At 33.3% G+C, this 25012-nt stretch overlaps 1 protein-coding gene and 1 long non-coding RNA gene across 2 annotated transcripts in view; both read right to left on the bottom strand.

Annotated features, from left to right (window-relative positions):
- Positions 1-2232: 2232 nt before the first annotated feature.
- Positions 2233-18354, bottom strand: LOC111086713. The gene is made up of 2 exons (XR_002611442.1): positions 17999-18354; positions 2233-2858 (listed from the first exon to the last, which is right to left on the bottom strand). It is a non-coding gene; the product is annotated as an uncharacterized LOC111086713 (long non-coding RNA).
- Positions 18355-20623: 2269 nt separating this feature from the next.
- The window catches only part of LOC106463224 (talin-1-like), a 97403-nt gene continuing 93014 nt past the window's right edge, over positions 20624-25012 (bottom strand). The window contains 1 exon segment of the mRNA XM_022390665.1: positions 20624-25010. Within this exon segment, the coding sequence (XP_022246373.1) occupies positions 24753-25010 (258 nt within the window). The 3' untranslated portion in view covers positions 20624-24752.

Here is a 25012-nt window from a genome sequence, read left to right as displayed (position 1 = left end):
GAGTATCTAGAAGATTCACGAAGAGATGAGATGTACGCTTTTATAGTATATAAGCCGGCAAATAAAGTGATGGCGAGAAGATAGTTGCAGATAGAGAGACTGAAGATATAGACACGGATAATCGAGTCAAGCATGCACCATAAGTAAAGTGTGTGAATCGTTGTGAATTATAGCATGTGTTTAAGTTAAAGTGACTGTGGAAATTAAGTGTACTGCAAAGTGGAATTGAGAAAGAATAAACTAGTTTTATTTAAGAAAGGACTTGTATCGCAGAAGTTTCTCGAAAAGAATTTCCATGGAAAATTAACAAACGAACACAGACGTAACAGTACAATATAATTTTAAAAATTGTATTTAATTTATCATACAGAATTTTACTTGTATACTTAATTAGTTCTTAGTTTTACACACATCCTTGAAAACAAAATGAGAAATTGAAGTTATAAAAAGTTTGACAATTTAGAAGTACTCTTATCTTCAAAGTGAATCAACCCCAAACCACTAAATATTTTAATCATACAAGTTAAACTTGAAACAATCTGGAGTTTTACAGGTGGAAAAGCAGGAAAAGAAATAGGCCAAATATGGAAAAGCTAAGCAGTGTATGCAGTACAATCGTCATTCTGTATATGTTGTTGCTACTTTTGGTAGAAGAAGACCAAATAGCAATTAATAAGTTATTTTTTAAAAAGGAATTGTTTTGTTTTCAAGAAATAAAGAAGTGTGAAGCAGTTATTTTAATCATGTGTTGAGAAACATCTTTGAATATTTCAGACTAAAAATAGTTTAATTTTTCTTTTTATGATGGATACATAACTAAAACTGTGGGTTTGCAATAATCCACTCTGTTTAAGGCATTTATTGATTAGTTGAAAAATAAGGTAGTTTCCATTTCTTTGTCATTGATTGAAGCGTAAAATGACTTGATAATATGGATGTTTGTGAGTTTCACTTGTAGCATGAATAGAGAACTTTGAATACCAGCTTTATAATAAGCTTTTGTGTAATAGTAGTAATAGTCTGTTAAAGTCACTAAAGTGGGATAAAGATTAAAAACAATTAACACAATTAACATAAAAATGTTTTCAGTTGCATCTATATTTCTACTTGCATGGCAAGTCTAAGTATGTAAGTTACTCACTAACTTCCCTTGCAGAATGTGTTGAGTGGGACAGAATTATTTACCAAGAGTAGAGTATTGAAATAAACAACTATCATAAGACATTAAAAACTTTATTATCCATTTTTCTAAATATCTTACACATTGTTACTTTTTAATATAAGTTACTTATCATATTGAACTAAAAAAAATCTGTAATAAAACATTCAGGGTTTGTAGTTATGTAATACAAGCCGAAATACCCATCAATTGACGGGGAATGTGTAAACTTATTTAAAACACTAAGTTTAACAGCAATCATATATTTCAAAGCAATTACTTGAATATAAACTTTACCTCAAAAATTTAAAATTATAACAAAGCTTCTTCATAAACAACATTTGCAGTTTGCTTTCCATCTACCAACAAATAAAGATTTTGAGATGATCTCATCCTTGAACACCCTACATATCATTGAGAAAAGCATGGTTGTTTGTGAAACAATCCAGCAACTTTCATACTTTGACTTTGAATCCCTTTAGAATATTCAACATTGTCTAAAGCATCAACCTACCAAGATTGTTTGAGATTGACTTAATAGGCTGGGAGTAATTAACCAACAAGTTTTACAAAATACAAATAGTGTTAAGTTCAGTTTTGACCCCCCTCCCCCATACTGTTTACATACAAGTTTTGGTTGAGATTGGCCCAATAGGCTCAGAGTTAGGGTGCAAACATACATTTCATCTTTATATGTATAGATTTAATTGTATAATTCTAGCTCCTTGTGACATAATGGGTTACAAAGAATATCTTGATTGTGTATAAGTTAAAAGTAGATCATGGCCAAGATGTTAAATTAATAAACACGTCCATTGATTGATTCATAACAGTACCCATTTGTAACTACAATGAACAGTATATATTGCATGCTTCAGTCTCACTTATAGTTTCTTGTAGCAACTATAATGTCAAAAATTAAATCTCACACATTAATCACTATTCTACCAACTTGAAACAGTGTATCCTTATCTTTTCTTCGCAAAAAATATTTCTAATACGCATAATATTTTATAATGAAAGTCATGTCAATTGTAAATATTTCTCTTTTATCTATGTTCTTATAATATCCATTTCAGATTCCAGATCAGTGGTACAAAAGATTTGAAATGAATTCTGTTTGGTGAGAAAACTTGGTTAGAAGTGTAGATTAAGGTTAAAGCAGACTGGTTACAACAAAACTGACCTAAAATTCTCTTTAGTAGTAAAGTTAACACTACTGCTGTGGTCAAGTGTAATTTCTACTGGCTTATTTGTATTCACATGTAGATTATGTATCCTTATCAACTTTGGATGTCCCTGTTCACTCAGGCTTCAACTGGTTTTGCACTTGACCACAATTTAGCTGTGCACTCAAAGATTATTACCGTGATCGCAGTCCACAACTATCCTAGAACCCAGCCACATAGCTCTCATTATTGTATGGCTGTTATACAAAAGAGGCTAGATCAAGTTGAAAAGAAATGAGTAGTGAAACTGTAAACTCTGGTACGTACAAACATAAGTAACTAACTAGAGTGTGTGTCAACCTTGATTCTCTGATCATGGAATTTGGAAATACTAACATACTGTTTTCCTTTTTGACTCCTTTCAGATACTGGTTGGCCTGTTTGGAGACAAACACAAAGTAATGCCACACAAATGTTGCTTCTTGTCTCTAGTGCAGTCTGCATTCTGTGCATCATAAGTGTGACATGCACTGAAATATTAAAATATTCATTAAACTGCATTTATCAAGAACAGTTAAAACATTTATTCACAACTGAATAAAACATTCAATACACAAAGTTTTAAGTTTGGTATGAAACCTGATATTGTGAAGTATTTCATTTCATACAGTTTCACCTTCTCTCAGACTATTCAATTAGATCCATTTGAAAATCTATTAGCAAAATAACAAGTCAAACTGTGTTTTTCAGTTATCAGTGTTATTCTTAGTGTTACTTTTTTTTCAGTTCCATGAATATTCACTACCTTTCAAACACTTCAGTGTCAAAGCTGAAACATTTTTACACATTAATAAAAAAATCAGTGGTTTGCTTTATCTTCAAACAATGCTTTATAGGCCTACCACCATCATTTACCTCTTTTTTTTTATCTTAATGTCCTGACCAAATAAATTTCCTTCACTGAAATGTTTCCCACTTGTTGATAATTGATTCACTTGTGTTATTCAACATTTGGGATTGATTCTGTGTAATGTTCCACACACACATGTAACTCTACTCACATATACACAATATAAATTGTCACATACTGTAGTAGCTGTAGATAGATTGTCTCTGGTGTTATGCTCCATTACTATGATAAACAACTCTCCTATGAACTACATCTCAAAATTTACAATGTGTTAATATGCCACCATCTGTAAGTTTGGAAAATCTATTTTCACTTATTACAAAATAAACCCAGTAGAATTTGCCTAAACTAAGATTTTTTAGCCAAATATTTCCCTGCCCAGGGTTAACATTGTTGTACAGTACTGTCTCATTACAATACTACCATCGAGAACCATGTGCACCCAGGATCGATATAGGTGGGGAATGTTATAATCAACTAGTCAAGAAGGCACTCATGCTGAACAATTACGGATTCAACATACTAATAAAGCAATCGATTAAACAAAATAATTGTTTATTTACATTCTTTTGATAAAAAACTTTTTTGGCTTCTTTTCTTTATTTCATCAATATTGCAAGTTTCTCAGATGTTGAATAGGCTTTCCTCTTCCTCAATACTGATGACATGCCGGTAAGTGTGGACATTTTGATTTTTTTAATGTACATTATTTCTTTTTGATGTAAATTCTAAGAATGTGTAATGAGCTTATTATCTTATAGTTATATGGTAGAGACAGGCGGTTTATAGGAGAAAGAATATAATTGGCTAAAACAGTCATCTTAAAAACAATCACATTTTCATTGGATAATTAAAATCACACCAAAAGTGAGCAGGCTTAATACTACTCTAAACCTGCTGCAATTAATGACATGACATCTCTATCTCCTTCTGCCACTGAGCAATATCTTGGTTTCACCTGTAAACAATTCTTGGAACTTCTTGCCCTCTCGACAAAGTTAAACCATTTCCTCTTTAATGACGTCACTTATGACCTGATAGTTGGAATCCCTGCTGGGACCAACAACAGCCAATAGTCTTCTATGCTACCATGAATGCAAGTGGCTAGAAAACTACCCATGTGACTTTAAACCTGTCATTTACAAAAGCTATATCGATGACACTTTCTCGCTATTTTGAGAATCAAGTCACATTTCCAAATTCCTTTCTTACCTAAATTTCCAATATCAAGTTTACATCTGAACTAGGTATTCAAGTTTCTGGGCTTTGCTCTCAGGGACTTCTCTTTTTTTTCCATTTATTTTGTGACAGAGTGTAATGACTTTATCCTCTAAAGCCATGTGGCAATGAGCTAAGCAGTAGATGATACTAAACTTTTGGGAGCCAAGGTACCACAGCATTATATCTGAGAAAGCATTATAATTGATGGCGTTATAATGAGGCAGTACTGTATATCAGTCACATTTTACTGCTAATAACCTGAGCTAAACACAAAAGTACACAGTAAAGGACGTTTACTGTTTTAGATGGCTACCAACACCAGTAGCCAAACCAGTGAACATCGTATCACCAAACACGTTATAGTTAGTACCACAGAAAAATGAATGCAGGCAAATCCAAATAAATAAGAGCTACTCCTTTCAAATTCATTGTATGTTGGTTTATATTTTGTGTTGACTGAAAGCCCAAGTCCCACTGTCTATGCATGGAGGTGTTATACATATTATGGTGTAATGAGGGACTATTGCAAACATTCCACAGATGATTCTGAGAACTTTCAGCACTCAGCTAGATCATTAGCATTTCTCATGAAACTTTAGACAAAGGTGCCCAATAGCTCACTCATTTGGCTCGTGCACTGCCAGATAAGTATCCTCCACTCCTTCCTCATCAGCCAAGCTAGATGATAGAACAGACCACTCTTATCATCCTTTGACCCTGGTTACACCAGTAGTGTATGGTTTGTCAATGTGTTCCACATGCACTATGAGAACACTATATTTCATATGGAAATGAATTAATTTGTTGGAGTACCAGGTGTTGACTAGCAAACCACTGTTGAGTAGATTCCATGCCAAGGGCACATATGAAACCCAGTCTTTACACTAGAATCGATGCTCTGACTGTTTTGTCATAACTGCAATTCAGTGGCCTTTCTCAACTGTTGATGTACAAACTCATGACAGTTTGGAGCCATTCCACATATTACTGTATCGCAGGATGTGTGAAAGATCTTGGAACCATTAGGTGCAGCATAGGTTGGGAACCATATAACTGCTGATACAAGTGTCACAGGTGGTGTGTATCCATGCTATGATATTCAGTCTGTATTGCTCACACTTACTGCGTGACAAGGACCTACTTTTATAGCTTGGGGACTCTCAATTGCTCTACCTAGAGGTTTAATCATGACATCCAATTCATATTAGAATCCATTACTGGTAGGCTTGCAGTAACAAAAATTGCTTTCACTTTCATGCAGTGTCCTGAATCAGAACATTCAACAAATAGACAGGATTACTCTAGAGTAAGACAGTCCATCAACATTTGTGTGCTGCCTCATGGCTGATGATCTGTACTCTTGCAGTGATGCAATCCCATGTGCTATCATCCCTTCAGGGTTCTTAAAGTTAATTTAACAATGAGTGGTCCACCCAAAAAGTGAACTTTCTGGTGTAGGAGTAATGTCAGAAGTGCTATATTAAAACCACCACTGCAAGCAGATCTTTGTTGTAACAGTGTCTGCCATAAGTGTACACCTTTCATATGCTATTATATGCTCAAATCCATCCTACAACAGTGAAAGCATTGCACTGATTCCATTATCACTTGTGTTTGTATTCAACAAGAATTCACAGTCAATTCATGGATATGCTAGCATGGGAGTTCTTGCACACTTCAGGGACATGATTGCTAACTCATGTTCCTCAGTCCACCTATAATACGTGTTTTATTTAGTGAGAGCAGAAGTTGTGAGACTATCTTGAAGAAATTGGCCACAATGTGTTCATAATATGAAGCTAAACTCAGACTTGTTTTTACTTCTTCTTGTGTCATGTGTTGAGGCCAGTCTCTAACTGTTATGAGCTTTGCAAGGTTTATTGAGACACATTAGTGCACACTTCCCAGTTTTCGAATTCAAAGTGGCCATCACTATCCTCTGCTAGTTAGAAAAGGTAACTCAAATGTTCAAATAAACACCAAAATCTCATTTACATAGACGAGACATTGTTTCCATTGGGAAACTTTCAACATATCCAGACAATCATCTGTCTGTGTTAACAGGAAGGCATTGCCATGTGTTACAGTGTTCATCCATTGAAAATCAACATAGTCTGCCTGTGTATGTTGTCTTTCTGTCAGTCACCAGTGGTGATGTGCATCCTTCAACATTTTTTTGTTCTGGTTGTATTCCTAGTGATTCAGGGAAGCCTATGCAGTGGTTGTTTAATTGGACAAAATCCCCAGATCCTATGTGGTCATAAGTGATTTCTGTTTGACACAATTAGTCATCTGGTCCAACAAATACATCAACATTTATAAGTAACCAGTTATTGGGTAAGAGCCCTTGAGTGGGACCCAGATTGCTTGTACAATCTTCTGTATTGCGTCAGAAGAGTTGGAAGCCGAGTCGGCAACTTTTGCTTTACTCACTGTTCCAATAATCATTTCAATAAAAAGCTGGATAGCAATCTGCCCATAATTACAGGCCGTCACTAGAAGTACATCCTATTCAGACAGATAACTGTCCACGCCAATGCTGCCTGCTTTCTGGACAAGAAATGGTTCATTTTGTGATATTTATACAGCTACATTCCATGGTGCCAACACACTTGACATCTTTAGTAAAAAATAGAATACGGCCTGTGTACATGTAGTTATTGGGACTTATTTCTCCATGTACACTCATGTTGTCCACTGTTTTGGGTTGATTCTTGGATAGTTTTCTAATGGAAGCACAACTGTTTCACAATATGACCATTCCCAGAATTCCTATACCAGAACCTACATTGCTCACCACTACTTTCACGCTGTGACTCATGGGAAACATGTAGTTAAAAATGTGATTCTCCTGTCACATCTAGGCTGCTGCCATTGCCTTGATGAGGACAGTGTTAATTGTCCAATGTGGTGGCATCACTTAGAATGCCTTATACATGGTGATGTCTACCAGTGTCCTGACCACTCCTGTAACAAAAAAGAATTCCACCTCTCTCCCTTCTATCTTGGTGAGCACATATCAAGATCCAACCAGCCCTTTTAAAGCCAAGCTGACTATCACACTATGACAAAATCTGTGTGCAGTATCTCCCACATCTGGTGAGGAGCCTTGACAAAGGCTTCATTAGTTTTTCAGAGCAAACATAGTAGTAGCTTCAGCTCATTGCCAGTTCTACATTTGCTGTCTAGTCAGGCAAAATTGGCCGTTTCATCTGTCTTGATGCATGGCAATGTAGAGGCAGTTAAACCAATAGTGACCTTGCTTCCCTTTGTTCCTCCTTTCTAAGGTGACATCCAGTTGTAATATCATTGGCTTGTTTATAACACAAGTCTCATGAGAGGACCAGAGTAGTCTGGCCTGTACACTAGGCTAGTGTTGCTGTGTCGTAATACTTAATGCAAGATACCCATTTCTGCAGAATGGTATAAACTTGGAACATTAGTGTAACTGCAAAAGATGAGCTCCTGTATAAAAAATAATTGGGATCCCTACATTTATTCCCCTTGTTGGCAATTCTAAAGTTCATCTGTCCCTCTGGACCCCTTTAGGCTTGTCCCCTCCCCTGCAGTTGTGGGGGGCATACATCACTCTCTTGAAACAGCCAGGGCAGCTCTTGCTGTGTTTTTTTCCCCTACTTGTGACTTCACATCGCAGCAGACACTGTCTTAGTGAGGATGAGAATATCTCTTAATCCAAAGTGGCGTTGCACCAATTCATCCAGTATTACCTCTATTAATCTGTCCTCAGTGATGCCTGCTTAATGGACAACTAGGTTTTCTACCACGTCAAAACACTGGAACACTGTGTCCCAGTCTCGAAGCTACATCTTACTCAAATGATTGATGGCAGACCATCCAAACTCAGACTCAACCACTGCAGTTCTTCCATTCCAGGCTGTTACCTTACTGAATTGTCTGATGAAATGTTCCAGGTCCTCCTTTAAGGTATCATTACTTTCACTTAATTTATGGCAAATCCCATAAGATTCTTGCCTGAGAATTATGTTTATTTACTTTTGTTGTACATGGACAGATTTAAGTGTTCTTAGTGAAGCACTGGACTTGGAATTCACTTCTCGAGTGTACTATTATTTCATTTAGGTAGGCTAAAGTGAGGGTAATGTAACTTAACCTAATGTAATTTGGGGTTGTTTTACACTTGTTTAATGACTCTATTTCACAGTTTAGTTTACAGGAGGAACACATCAGGAACTGTTTTGTTACAATAAAGTCTTTGTTAGCTTCTACTGGTTCTGCACTTCCATTTAAATATATACACATACCATCACTTGCTCATTCTTTGGTAGTAGATTGCATTGTAACCCATTGTATTGGAGCTCAATAAAAACTTGCATTCTGTGTGAAATATGTGTCAATCTCATACTGTTTGTGTCCCAACTGTTGCACCCATCAGCAAACACCCATATACAAGATCTACAAACCTATGTTTTTGTGGTTCTGGGCTTCTGTGCTTTGCCAGAAATCTTCGAGGTACCACACTAAAAATAGATCCATAACACTGATAATTTGAAAAGTGTCTAGCAGCTAAGTGGGCATAGAACGCATGGTATAACCGCATGTCACAAATACAACACTAAGTACTCATATACACATATAACTGGGGAAAAATCCTAGAGCCATATCAAGGCTAAAAAATGTAAATTATACTTAAAAGCAAGGCGATAATGTAGTTTCATAAATGTATAAAAACTTAAAGTATCGTTCACAATTGTAATCATTAAGAATCATTGAACACTGGTACATCCCTATAATACTTAATCTTGACAAAACTGGTTGCTGCGAAGGGTGTGAGTTTACTACTTTTTACATTTTGACTATATATATAATGCATTAGAAGCTTCAATCCATTCTGGAGCTTAGTTTATGGGACTTCGTCGTCGTATCAATGTTGTTTCATCAGATATTTTTCAAATGGAGTACCTCTCCTGAAACTTCAAAGCAAAATAGATTCAAATAAAATTTGATTTCAGTGGCACATTTACATAAAAGGATATATATTTATATTTTTCTAAATAAAATACTTAATATATCTCCTAGAACATCATGAGCCCCTAATTTATTTCTTCAGGTGTGTGGGAAGTTTTCTAAAACTATTAAATGTTATTTTGACCCCCATTATTTAGGGTGCAAGTCCTTAAACACAATAAAGTAGGGATTGACGAAAATTATTTTTGACAAATTTAAAACAAAACTGAGCTTTTGGAACATTTATCATGATCAGCAAGATAATTTATTTTCTGTGGGATAGATCCAGCAAGTGCCTACCATTATGCAAAATATGGTGTAAGATGGTGAAGTTTTGAGAGCACTGTAATAAAAACAGTAATTTTGCTGATTTTCGTTGCTCGGATCATCAAAAATGTCACATTGAACCACCTGAAAGAAAAATATTTCCTTTTGAAAGATGCAACCAAGCAGAGATCACTAAATTTTCATCAAAACTGTCAGAAAAAACAGTTCCCATCTGAAGGAGTGGAATGGATTGACATCCAGCCAGTAAACTCATTAAAAAAAACTTCATGGTGAACTATTGACACAAAGAGATTTTTTCCAGCTCTAAAGTTTAGCTCAAAAATAAAGGAAATACCATTGCACAGGATACTAACAAAAATAAAAACACATTTCTAACTCTTTGTATAATAAATTTAGGCTGAAGAGACTTGCCTAATAAGGAATTATGTCTGAGAAATAAATTATTTAAGGACTCTTAAATGCCAAAGCATAGACAAGAAAGTTACAATCACCATGCTACTGATGTGCCAGAAAGGTTACAAGAAAATACAATGTGGTAAATGAGCCTGATAAAGTTAAGCAAAGTGTAATTGACATGATAAGTCCCAAAGTGCATAACTAAGAATTGATAATGTCACTACGCAGATTTTCATGGATATCAAGGTGTACAGCCAAATAAAAAAGAAGATATTTTTAAGTTACATTACTTCAACAGAATGACGAAAGAAAGGAAAGAGTTGTTTTATCAACAAGAAATTTCAACAAAATTAGACAACCAAACACAAATAATCTGCCAGTTGCAACAAACGGCTATCTGGAATCTGTATACCACGAGTAATTATAAGTCCGTTAAATTACTGCTGGTTAAATGAAGAACTAAGTTGTCTCTCTAGAGTAGGTTAAATGCAAGACTCACGTTATGTAAATAAAAACAAATCATTGAAGTTTAAATTAAACATTTCATGAAAATTAAGCAAACAAAATGTTGCGTCTTTAATGATTTGATAGAAAATCTGGAGATGTTTTCAATGAATAAAAATGTTTGAATAACATATTTAAAAGAATACTGTTTACAAATTGCCAACATTAAAGTTAACAAAACAGCCATGGAGGTATATAACTTTGCACTTAAAAAAACCCAGAAAGAAAACTCTAAAAAACACTAAATGTATGAAAAACAAAAGTGGCGACAGAATGGTCTAAAATACATGTAATCAAACTTAGATAAGAATACGTATGGTGTACACGAAAGGGTTTGACCATCTGTCACTCAAGAGGAAGGTGTCCATGACAGCTCAGAGAAACTTGAGCTGTTTCTGGCAGTCAGTAATTGAAACACTTGGTATATGAGGGTTGAGTATGGTCCAGTGTTTATCTTGCCAAACTGTAGATTTGAGATTCCTCACTTTGGGGTCATAGGTTGATTATAAGAATGACAATCAAATCCTGATACTCAGTCTGACAAGAGTAACCCAAGAATTGGTGGTGAGTAGGGTTGACTAGTTGCCTTCCCTCTAGTCTTTCATTTCAAAAGGGCAGATGGCCTTCATGTAGCTTTGCATTAAATTGAACTAACAAAACTTGATATATATACGAGGTTCCCAATGGTAGTATTTGCCAATGAACATATTTGTATGTTTATTCGAAAATTTCTACGAAAAATATCACAGGGGAACAATAGCAGTAACTGTGTAGTGGGGAAAAATAATGTTCTTGAATTTCAAAATACTAAACAAGGTTCAGCATTTTACTTCCCATAATAAAAAATAGTTCAGAGCATCATCTAACGGAGTGATATTAAACAGAATAAGACTTGGTTTGGAGCCTTGAGGCACTTCTTGAGCAAAAATCATCCTGAAAAAACAAATATTGTGAATGTTAAGAGAAATGTTTTGCTGCATTTATAATTTGAAGTGAGAAAAGAATCATATGAAAACAAGGTGGTGTTTCCAGTTTATATTACCAAGTATAATGTAATTATTTTGAACTGCCTGAAACTCTTTCAAATCAATAAAAGTGAACATATTATTAAGGAGGAATAAAAATACTTTTAATGGCATGTTGCAATATTGTAATACTATGCGACAATAACTAACATTATTAATGTCAAATAAAATGTGTCTTACCATTTTAAAGGTGTAAACGGCTAACTTTGGTTGCAGCAAATTTTTCTATTACTTCGGGAAAGTTCATTTGTCTTGCAATTTTGTTTTCAATTGAAAGTACAGCCAATGAAGACAATCTCTCCTGTGAGATTTTGAATGCAGGTGATTCTTTATCAAAGACAGTTTACTGAAGGATCGTTTAGCACTTCCAAATGTAATTGGAATTGTAAACAATACTTGCAGTCCAATTTGGGTGTTGGGGAATGCTGTGCTAAAGTTTTTCTGAACCAGGTACTGCAGCACTTGAAATGGAAAGATCACATCATTAAGTAAGGCTATTTTTCCAGCCATATCTGAACCGACTATGTCCCCAAGAAATCGAGCCAGGTCATCACTTGCTTGTTTGAGCTTTTCGACACTTCAAGGTTCTTTTATATGGAACAAATACCCAAAAAAGCAATTCAAGTTCGTGCAAAAAATTTGAAGCATTCCCCAGTTTTCGTCAGGACCTTATCTGACAGGCAATTAAAAACTGACTTCAAATTTTTCCTGACCAGTTAAAGGTCCATCCTCGAAAACTCTCCTGGCACGCACTTTCAACGTCTTTTACAATTTTCTGAAAAAGACGAATCAATGTCCAGCAAATAAAACACTGACAGTGAAAGTTTTATTTAAAAATACAATCACTGCTATGATAAAGACTTAAAGTCAGCATCCTCTTGGTATGTAAGAAGAAATGTTGATCAGCAGCTCTGCCAAATTTTTTTGGCACAGAATGATTTCCGATAAAGCAACAGGGTTTCCCATGTGCAGTTGCTAGTAATACACCACAAAAAACACACCTAAAATATTAGGGTCAAATTTTTTCTTAATTGGGCTTGACATGTCTCAGAATGTACGATTGCTCTTGTCATATTGTACAACAAGATTGGCATAAGTAAATTCCATTCCAGTTCATACTACAGCAAATGTAAAAATGGCAACAATAAATGATGGCTGCCACATCTTTGACTAATTTCAACTAGCAAAGTCTATGTTGAGTTTGGTCATCAACTTAGGTGGGCTCAACACTCTGCTTGTGCTTGGAGTGGTGATGATTAATTTGTCCAGTCATGGAGTTGATATCATATGGTATAAACCTATGGTGATACACGAGCGTAAGAATGAATTTTTCTAGTATATATATATAGAACCTAGTGAAGTAATGAGTTAATTTGATCTCACTATGTATGAGATACATCTGAACAAAGCAAGCACTATATATCCAAACCTTATTCTGACAAATGATGAAAATTTAGATATGAGCAGATAGATGCATTTCTATCTCATCATCAGTGCTGCCTCCACTAAAAAGTAATTAATCTGACCTAAAATCAAAAACTGGTGTCTTAGAAATAGATCTGGTACAGAAGTTATCAGTCACCATGGCCTCTGGAACAAGTTAGCTATAGCTCTGTGATAAAACCATCTAATATCAACCTGTCAGAATACAGAAACAATGAATTACATGAGAACATGTTGAGGTTGGTGTCCAATGTCTATAATTCTACAAAATGTTTTATGTGATGTTGTATAGACTTAGTCTAGTGTGTTGTTGTGATGAGGAGGCATGCTGTTCATGTTTTATACCCCGTGTTTAACATAACATTTTTCAAAATCTTCATGCATGTAGGTGTAAACAGTTTAAGCACAGAATGCTAGTCATAAAAGTAGCTAAGTTATTTTTGTCCTGGGTGGTATTGTGTGTTTTTCCCTGGGAAAGGTTTTTATAACAAATACAATAACACAAACAAAACTAGGATGCTCACAGCCTGCAATTGCTCATGTGACATTAATCCACTCTTGTTTGAACACAGGAACAGGGAAGCCTTGAGCCATTATATGATTCACTGAAAGAAAAGACATGTTTATTTTGGGAAATCATGAGTGAAGTCATGTTTATCATTCCTGCAAGAAAACACTTGATGATCAATTAACGAATGTGGTCCCATGTGCAATTAAAGTAAACTGAGATGAAAAAATCACATATTCAGTAAGGGGGTAGCAAGCATATGGTACTGTTCTGTACCACATTTCACCTCCCCCTATATCTCCAGTCTGACTGTAAGTTTACCAGACAGTCTTCCTCATGGTTATGTAATGTCAAGGCCTCCATTTGCTTGGTTGCCTGCTCTTGGCAGTGATGTTTTAAAACTGGGATCTTATTGAGCATGAGTCACTCTTTAAGCTTAGACAGCTGCCCAGTGAATAACTTCAACTTTTCCTTTCTGGAGCCTTGGAAGTACCTATCAGCAAAGTTAATGTCCTGGAACTGGCAATGGTTGTTGCCATCTTAATTACCACCACAATAGTTAATGGTAACAGATGGCAACCACTGACTGTAGTTCTGGGACAAGTGTTGTGATGATCATGCCAGATGCGAGACATATGTAAAAATAATGCTGATTTCTCTTCACAAAACACCCTTTTCTCCTAATGCTCTGATTTTTGTTCTTAAACTGGTTCTTTCTTTCATTCTCGGAGGTACTGATCTAGTTTAGAATTCAGTAACTGGATGGCTGCCAAGGGGGCATAAGGGGTTTAGCAGAACCTTCATTCCTTGGTTCTGTCAGTAGTGGAGGAGGGTGTGGGGATCTCCATGGTTTCAGGGCTAGCCAATCAACAGCCTCAGCCAAAACCTGTATGTTGGACACATCCACTAGGCATGAATCTTCACCCATAGGCACCACTGATGTAAAGGTAAGGCCAGACTTTGGAGTGATGTATAATGCAGGAACTTCAGAAAATCCTGAAAAATTACCAAAAAGAATACTCTCACTATAGGTGGCATCCATTATCACACAGAATCAAATGTCAAAAATGCAAATAAGAAAATAATGCCTCCCAATCACCTAGGGTGGTTCCTTGGAAAATAGGCTCCTCACTGCTCCACTGAGTGAATGCCAGCTGTCTTGTCTGCTGGTGGTATAGCTTCTCTTGGTGGTTATTATTCACCATTGACAACTCATGTCTGGTTCTTAATTTGGTGAGGCACATTCATTTGTAGAGATGGTCCCCACTGATCCACCAATCACTACCTTTCTTGCACAGTGTCTTCTGTCTCGTCTCGTGACAAAAAAGCTCATGTTGGTGAAGTTCCTCCACCAACGGCACCTCTTTTCTCTCCTGACTCCTCTTAACTATGGATATTATTGACCTTAAATGCGGTTCTGTCTTTCTGAGTTGCAAATACCTGGAGAGTTGTAGAGAGACCAACCAAATCAGTCTCAGACACCCTATATCATCCATCACTCTGAGAATGCTTGATCATGCTAAGGCCCAACCTCATGGAGAGAAATTTATTAATCCTTATGAGTGCTCCAGACAGCATTTGTTCCCTGTTCTGGGGTTGTAGCTGCAGGATGACATTAGGGACCTCCACAACATCGACAAAAGTCCGAGTTCCAGGAGAGAGCTTCCCCATATCTGGAAAACCTTTCTATATGCTGCATTTTCTCATTTTTTGACTCTTCCTCCAGCTTGAACACCCTCTGACCTGTGGAAAATGCCATTTCCATTGTTTGAAAGGTTTGGTTTAGTCACTAGAGTATTGAAGAGTTCTGCTACACACCTACTCAGGAAACACAAACCTCTGAAGTGGTGATACCTTGGTCACAACATAAAACTTTCTCCTTTCTACCTACTCTGTGGTATACTCTATTGCATAGATTTCCAGAAGAGTAAATGGGCAGGATCCAGTAAACAAGAAATCCCCAAAATACTGAATTGCAGAGTATAAGTTCGTGTCTTTCTAAACTCTGACTGAGGCTATCCCCCCCAAAAAAAAAAAGAGTCAGCACAATAAAATGCACAAAACAACAATTTCTGTTACAGTCGGAATAAAACACTACACAATTAAAACAGTGGCAAGTGTTTGTATTGTGTGTCTGAAACTGGTAAGAAAGATAATTAAAAATAAACCTTATTTTTTCCCATTCACCAGTTCAGTGTGAGCCTAAACTACAAGCTATATGAAAAAGAAAATTAAAATACCTGTAAATCAAAATGAAAAGTACAAATTAAACTGGTAAATCTATATACAAATCTAGAAGTAAGCAAAAATTTTAAGCCATACAAAATCTAAATCAACTTGTGAATTATCATCAAAATCTAATTAAATGGGGAGAACCTGGTCTTCAGATACTACAACAGAATAACAAACAAAACTAGGCTGCTCACGGCACGCACATTGCACATGTGACATTAATCCACTCTCTTGTGGATGGGGAAGCCCTAGATCATTACACAATTTGCCGAAAGAAACGATAAATGTAAATATTTTGAAACATTGTGAATGAAGTTCTGTCTCCTTTCTTGCAAAAAGACAACAACAAACAATCAAAAAACATGTTCAATGATCAATTAGTAAGTCTGGTCTTTAGTGCATCTAAATTAAGAAGATATGTTTTTTACTTGAGTGACTTTCTGCATCCAAATTCAATTGAAAGGAAACAAAATTTTAAAACACTTACATATTAGTTAAGGGACTAGCAAATATATGTACCATCCTGCACCCTATACTCAAAGCTGAATAGTCTTATCATTTTTAGATGTATATTTGTGTATGGCCAAGGTCATAGCTACTGCCTGATTATTTACTATCATGATGGAAAGATGATCTTCTATTTGATCAAATCTCAACTACCATTGGTACTATGCCCTGCCAAACAAGAGGAGGCTTCAGCTTCTATATGAAGAAGCAGGGGGATTTCTACCACAACTGTCGACATGATGAGTCAGCCTGATGACATCAGCAATGATGGTTACACTTCTTAGATGAAAAATCTCCATTACCAAAAAAAAAAGTGTTGCCAATAAATTTATTCAGTGATCCGAAAACAGTAATATATATAAAGATATAACTTGTCACACCTTTTCTGTATGACTCTGTTGTAGTCAAAACATACCTTTTTGAGAAATTTATACCCTTCTTTTATGTAATTTAGTGACAGTTATAAATGAAACTGTTTATTGGTATGACAGTTCTAAGTGTAGCAACTATGCATTGTCATGAATGGGGTTTGACATTAATAAAAATAGTTGTGCGTTTTTCTTCATGTTTAAAGTTTCTATAACTAAAAGTTAGAAATCTAAAAGTCTTATAATCAAAATGTCTTTCTTAAAAGAAAAAGTTTGCAAAGAATAATAATGTAACAATAGTGACTATTCAAGGTGTTTCAATGCTCGTAGGTGTATATCAAAAGTAATAAAATCTATGTAAAAGTTTATGAAGTTTGGAGAATTAAATATTTATATCTTTGAAATATAAAAATATAAACTGCTGAAAGTCAAAGAATTTATATGCTTAAAGATAACACTAAAAGTCTAAGGTTTTATATACTTAAAATATGAAATAAATATAACTAAAAGCTTCAGAATGTATGTGGTATGGTGTAGCCAAAGGTTTAAAAGATTAAACTGAAACGTATGAACATCTTGTATGTTTAAGAAATAAGATGTAACTAAAAATGAAAATTTTATAACTTAAGTCTTTGGACAAAATTTAATTCAGCGTTTCCCAACTATGTTCCACGGAACACTGGTGTTCCATCCGAGACTGATAGGTGCTCCATGATAAAATCATGATTTTAAATTTTAATAACATGTTTAACACTTCTTGTACGATCATAACTTATGAAATATTTTCCAATGTATTAGAATTAAATAATATCCATTTCGCATTGAAGAATAATTATAGAAGATGCCATATCTATTCTACATAATATCTTAGTGGAGAGGTTTGTACCTAAAATATATTATAAGCATAAAAATGTAAAAATTTATTAATATGTAATTTGATTAAATAAATAAATGAATAATATACAAATCTAAGGGGCGCTGCACATGCAACATACCCTTTACACCGATATTTCACGTGTCTAGTGTTTCATAAGCTTTTTCTCAGCTGAAAAAGTGTTCTGTGGCCAAAAAAGTTTGGATAACGCTGCTCTAATTGAGTAAACTTTTCCATGACTTAACTTTCTCCCAAGTAATAACACAAAAATGTTTGAATTTTTCACAAAAATTCTTCACTGAAAATTCTTGCAAATTTATCCCTTTTCACAAAGTGTAACTCAATGAAACATTTTTAAAACTTAAGTGAACACAAGAAAATAACACTGAATAAAACATACAAACTCACAAATACATTGTTCTTGCTATCCCATCGTCATCATCATGTGCCGTCTTCCTCAGGAAGGTTGGTTGTCACAATCCTCCACTTCTGTCTATTCTGTGCTCTTATTACCAGGGTATTCATATTGTAATATTTCAGTCCACTCTTTAATATTTGTTATCCACTCTGTTCTTGGTATTCCCCTGTATCTTTTCTCTTCTAGTTGACCCTCTAGTAGAACTCGCTGGATGTTGTCTCGTCTACGTCTAAGGATCATGACTATCTATGGGATCATACTTGGTGAGGCCCAAATCTTTTCCAAGGTAACTGACCACTGGTTCTTTACCAGTCGTACCTAGACAAAAATACTCTCAGATGCAATAGTAGGAATACAGAGCAATCTGACATGGTTTATTGATTCGCCTCCGGCAGAAAAGTGAATTATCACACAGAAAAAAATGATCTGATAAACTTTGTAAATGTTACATTTTCACTGTTTTTAATGTAATTGTTGTGCTGTAATCATGTTTCATATATATATTGTCATGAAAACAGGAAATAATCAATGATTTCAAACTCTATGAGAGTACTCACTATTTTCTAATGTAAACAAACCTTTAGCTGTAATGCGCATGACATACGGCACAAGACAATCATTCAAGTAATATTCTTGTAAATTAAGATATATTAGGTAACATTACTGCTATTTTTCGATTATTATTATTATAGCCATTTAGTATTGTTTTATTTCATTTGGTGAAAGTAATTTGGCTTGTTTTATGTCAAAAATACTGTTGCTTATACTACCTTTTCCTTCGATCCTTCAGTTTAAACTGCCGCTATGTTAAGTAACCTAGTTAGTGTTAACTTTGAGTTTGACATTTGAGTCGTGATCGAATGTATTCCAAACATTGCTTGCGATTGACAAACTCACGCCATTAATGTGAATGCAAACAACTCAAATATATCAAAATGTCTTTCAAACAATTAATCATATTCATTTATTATCCTATAATTCTTCATATATAATGAACTGTCGAGTAATTTATTATATAAAGTCTATTTTTTGATATTTTATTTAAAGTTTTCTTTATTCATTCATCATACTAGGTAAGATTTAAAAGTTTGTCGAAAGTAACATACTGGGAAAACTAAAACTGAACTCATCAGTACTTGATATAAATGACCTTATAACACCAAAATGTTATTTTTATTCAACTAAACACTCAACGTTTCGCTTTATAGCTTCTTCAGGAGCATTCACTAAAACACAAACTGAAACTGATTGTATAAAGCTTCAAACAGTTTAAATAATAAAGGAATTTACATTTTGTGTGGTCAAGATGATTCCAATTTATATAATGTCAGGTTTTATTCAACACATGTAATTTATCATACCTTAATGAAGTTATTATGAGGTAGGAATGGTGCTCGTCCAATGGGGATAATGAACAGGAATATATTTTAACCTCCCAATCATCCACCTCTTCATACATACTAATTGAAAACCTTTTACACACCAACACAACATATACTATTATAATGCTTGTTAAAAAGTAACTTAAACTCATACACACCACGTACTGTGACGGTAGCTTTCTCAAATTATGCACACTATTTGTGTATTATATTTAGCAACCTATCAGTGCACATGCACTGCATGAGTGCTTGACTGAGAAGTCTAACTGCTGCAGTTTTTGAAAGTTCATCGGTTACAGTGATATGTTTTTGGATTTCTTTCGTTGAAAACATTTTGTTTTTAAACTAGTACAAAAATAAAACCTACAAAAATCAATTCCTATATAAAATAAATCCCTACGAATTGGGAGCCCTATGCAATCGCTTAGTTGGTTTATGCCTAGCGTGGCCGTTGTTGTGAAGATACCATCGTGGATTACGTATTGTATAAAAATATACTTTTTTTTTCAGTGAAAAACATATCGAACGTTTCTATCACTTCCAAATGATTTTATAGTATAATAACTAATATATACAACTCCAAAAAAATTTATCTTACCATTACTACTAAGAAACCAACAAACAAAAAGTCACAGTACGAATGTTCCTTGGGTAACCATCCAATATTACTTTGTAATTGTCATTAATGGAATCAGATGGATTTTATGCTCTTTTTTTTTAAGTACGTTTATAGTTTTATATCCCTTATAGGTTACTGAATGACAGACGTAATCCTCTTTGTACTACATATCGATTACACCCAAGAAATTCTTTTTCTTTATGGAATATCAATTGCTGTATCTGAAGCAATAGTCTTAACAGATTAGATATATTTATCTTAAACTTCCATAAGAAATGAAATTCAAATTTCTCACACAAAAGGATAAAAAAGCTTTAACAATAATTTCAGTCACTAATGTAAACTGAGGTTAAAATTTTATTTTCTTACACATTAAAGTTACATTAATCAATCAAACAGTAAATTACTTGTTAGACTAACTTATTCTAATTACAAAATAAACTAACATTCAAAATAATCTTATTATTCACACAATAAATTTAATTTTGTTTTAGAATAATTGACTTTTTTTTTCAATTTCTCAAGCAACCAGAGCATCACAGTTTTACTTTTTAAATATTATATTAATTCAATGGACAAAAGACACACAGTAACAAATAAAGTGTAGGTTCATGTTTGTACTTGTAGTACAAAAACAAAAAAAAGGAGATTTTAAGTTAGTATACTAAACACTACTGATGTTTATTTAAACTTCAAAGCTTTCAAGCACTTTACTGTGGCAAAATCTAAGTTAAAATATTTAAAAACTTGAAGGTTTAAACAAATATATATTACATGCAAAGCAAAAGTTTGAATACCTATTTATTTTTACTGAATTACACCAATTCTTGTTTGAAAGAACTTCATAAATTCAAAGAAAAAGAAATTTTCACATTTTACTTGGAAAAAAAATTGACCTTCTATTGTTTGTTAGAAAATACAATTCATTACGTATAACAGTAACTAATTGAACAAAAAACTGAAATTTAAGTTTTAATTGATAGCTTATAACAATATTTAACATTTCTTTGTAGCAGAAAAAGTTCATGCACTTAACTGTATATAAATGTTTAGTTTGTTCTTTTTGTAACCTTCAGAGTAGAAGACTTTTACTAATCGTAATATTATTTACCAAAATAGTAGTTATTCTAAATAATTGAGAACAAACACAAAGTAATTGAAATAAATTAATTAATAAAAACAGTAATAGCAATATTATGATAAAATCATGTGTTTAATCTTCCAGCATTTTCCTGATTGGCCAAAATGTTTAAATGGTACTTTGTGCATCACATAAGCTTTACATAATAAATAACATACAGAAACATTATTATATTTATATTTTTTGAAAGTAATTTTATTACATTTTTCATCAGTATCATATTTTGATTATGTGTAAGTGAAGAAAAATAAATTTTATTAAGAATTTGTGAAAAATTCTCATTCCCACAAAGGAACTCAAATTATATAAAGTATCTTAAAAATTTTTTTAAAAACCTATTTACTTATATGATGCTTTAAGGAAGTGCAGATTTGCCGTTTTTTATTACTTTCCAATCCACTTAATGAACAGGACTTTTCCCACGATCAAAGTGTGTTATTATATGTCAGATTAACATATGGTATTAGAGATGTATCACTGAACTCTGTACTCTTCTTAATTGTTGAAATAACAAAAGAGAAATATTAATTCTTTACACAAAATCACAAGTTTTTGTCCTATACTTTGGACAGAAGAGTGAAGTTCTGCAAAAACTTTTGATCACAAAAACTTCTCGAGCATCAAAAAAGATTAGACTATTGTTCAGAGCTTATAATTTCTTTATGCTATAATGCAATTATACATGTACATACTCCAATGAAGAAGTTTGTGGAAAACAGAATTGAGCCAAAATTAAAAATTGTAAAATACCCAACAGACTTTTCTGATTTTCAGCTTTTTAAACATTGGCAAAAATAAATCTGATCAGTGTTAACATTATTTTCAATTATTTGAATAAATTAAAGCTCTAAATTTGAATTTTGTAAATTTAGAAAAATCTAAAACATAAAGACTCAAAATGGGTAAGAAAAGGCTTCTCTTGAATTTTCTTCAACTATTAGCTGCAAAAAAAATCTAATTCAAAATAAATTTCTCTAATTTGGAAACAAAGCAATATGTTCACAGAAGACATTTCTTTTATACCAGTACATCTTTGTATCACTTATCAGTATATAAATGTTTTTATAAAATATATATATTTTTTACTTTGAAAGATTTACAAGTTCTGAGCTGCCTTTTGTATCAAAATGTAAATCATACTACCGTAACAAACAAAAACTTTTATCTAGTTAATACTACAAAAACATCACATAACTAGGCAGCTGTACCGATTACTTCAAAACGGGTTTCAAAAACCATGGCAGTGAAAACATTTTCCACGTCTGAATATTAAAATATACCATCAATTATATGATGTTTTATAAGAAATTCATTTTTGAGATTTTTTATATAAATCTAACTACAGTTCTTTCTCATTCATGATAAGTATGGGAATATAGTTTGAGTAAAACAAAATCCAAGAAAGATCCGTAAAGTATTTAATTTAGTGGACGTTCCAATAATTCACAATAACATGCAACTAATATATGTTCTAATCATGTATGTAAGAAAGATCAGAATATCCCAATAATTTACTTAACATTTTGAACATAAAAATTACTTTTATGGTTCCCTTCTCAGATGATCCTACTAAAAAAAAAGTGAATTCTAAATGTACCTCTTTTTGATAATTCAATTCTTATAAATCCTATTCCCAATAGATGGCACTTTTCAATTTGAAATATACTACAGTAATCTAAATTATTTTACATTAATTAGTAGTCAATTTTACTTAAAGCTATAACTGAATTATAAGGCCCAATTCTTGTATTATAGTTCCAAGATAATGTGTACAAAAACAAAACAAAAAAAAACAATGTGTAAGAGAGAACATCCAGAAGGATTAATGTTTAAATTCAAAAAAATATTTCTACATCTAAGCTCATAAACATTTTATTACAAGTTGGCACACGTTTTCTATTCTATTAGCTTTTTACTAGACTTTGTGTTTGGAAGTTATAACACAGTATCAACAAATCTACTTAACACAGCTGATAAACTAATATAGTAACAATACAATTCTCCTCCTAGTAAATTCTAGAACAACCCTTGTCCACTGTTAACAATCCAAAACAACCTTCCAAACTATAAAATATCTACACACAAGTTCCAAATTAAAGGAGGAAGCATTTGACTCTTTAGATACCTGGAGATTTGTACATCTGTTTAAAGACGTTAGTTTATGATAATATATATATTCTCACAAACCAGAGATTAATAAACATTACTTCTGTCTTCAAAACAAGTTGTTTTACGCAGAGAAATGCTAATAAATAAGAAGTTAAAAGTTTGATTTCATTTATGGACCAATTTCATTATTAATGTTTATAGAATAATATTAACCTTAATACAGTTTTACTATGTTTGAATTAAACATTTAAATTCGTAAAATTTTTATGATTAAAGGAGCTCACAAATTTATCACAATAGCTACCACTTTTAGAGAAATAATTTTAATTTTCCCACACAAACAACAATTAGTTTCCTTTAGCACACGTCTAACATCAAAACTTAATCTTTTCTTTATACGTATTAAGCTTAAAATAATATATCTGAGCTATGTTTACATATAGTTACAGGCTATTGTATTCTGTTCAACTTATTGGATAACTGTAATGTCTATAATTTACCAACAATTTTCCAGAACGATAAAAACTAAATGTTTGAATATTTTTGTTAGTAACGAGAAAGAATCATGATTCAGTAGAAAGTGAGACTTATTCCACACCTGGTTACAGTCAAAAAGATGTTTCAGTTAACAAAATTAGAACTACTTTGAGCCCATTTTGAACTGCCATAGAGTCACTTGAAAATTTCATTTTTAAACCAAAATATATATATACTAAATGAAAAAATATCAGATATAAGTTCCTGACATTCTATTAAGCATACATCACTCGATATAAACTATTCTAATCACAACAGATGTATATGTTTAATGAAGTGTAAATTAAATATTCTAGAGTTATTTTTGTTAGCTCCAGCTTGAGCCTTACTAAACTTCTTATACTTATCGTAGAAAACTTCAGGACAGACTTGAGTCAAAGTGGAAGCACTGTACGGCATTACCTGAACAGACAGCTGAAGAGCCATTTCCCCAAATGAAGATATTTAAGTTAATAAAATACTAAGTATAAGCCTTTATACAGCATAAGGTCTTTTTCTAGAAAAGCACCACCTATATGTTTTACATCTTACCCACTATATTTAAGAGTATGTAACTAGAGCACCATTTAAAATAAAAAGATGATAAACCTGGGATCGTTGCACTTCATCATACAGCTATTAGAAACTTACGGTTTACAAAAAATATGTCATGGTTAGAGCTTTACAAATATTTTCTTTCTTTACCACAGATTTTAAATTTGATATGTAAATCACTAATTTGTCCAATATTCAAAATCAATAATAAAAAAAAAATACCAAATTAAGACACACTTTTAAACAAAACACACACACACACACTACAGTTTTAAACTTCTATTGAAAAAAAGCAATACTACTTTTAGTTATCTTTAAAATGACTCGTCTCCATCACACAAGTGTTTGAGAGATCAACCATCTGTTAGTTAGATATGTGTTTCATAAATGCATCTTATTCTTCTATAGCTCCACTGACAACCTTATGGAGAACCGTAACCTTGATATTCATCAGGAGCTTTGTTCCCATACTTTGCTTTACGAAGAGCTGCCAAACGTTCCCTTGCTTCCTCTAGCTCTCTCTCTTTGCGTAGAATTTCTTCTCTTGCAATAATTTCTTGGGCAATACCACCAACCATTCTTTTGTTTATAATCAGACTCCTTTCTTCATCATTTTCAATTGATTTTTGAGCTGCACGGACCAGATTATCTGTAGCCCTTTTTACTGCATTTCCAGCATTCT

This window comes from Limulus polyphemus, unplaced genomic scaffold (assembly GCF_000517525.1).
Source record: "Limulus polyphemus unplaced genomic scaffold, Limulus_polyphemus-2.1.2 Scaffold1351, whole genome shotgun sequence".
NCBI lineage: Eukaryota > Metazoa > Arthropoda > Merostomata > Xiphosura > Limulidae > Limulus > Limulus polyphemus.
This window is presented reverse-complemented; position numbering and strand designations above follow the sequence as displayed.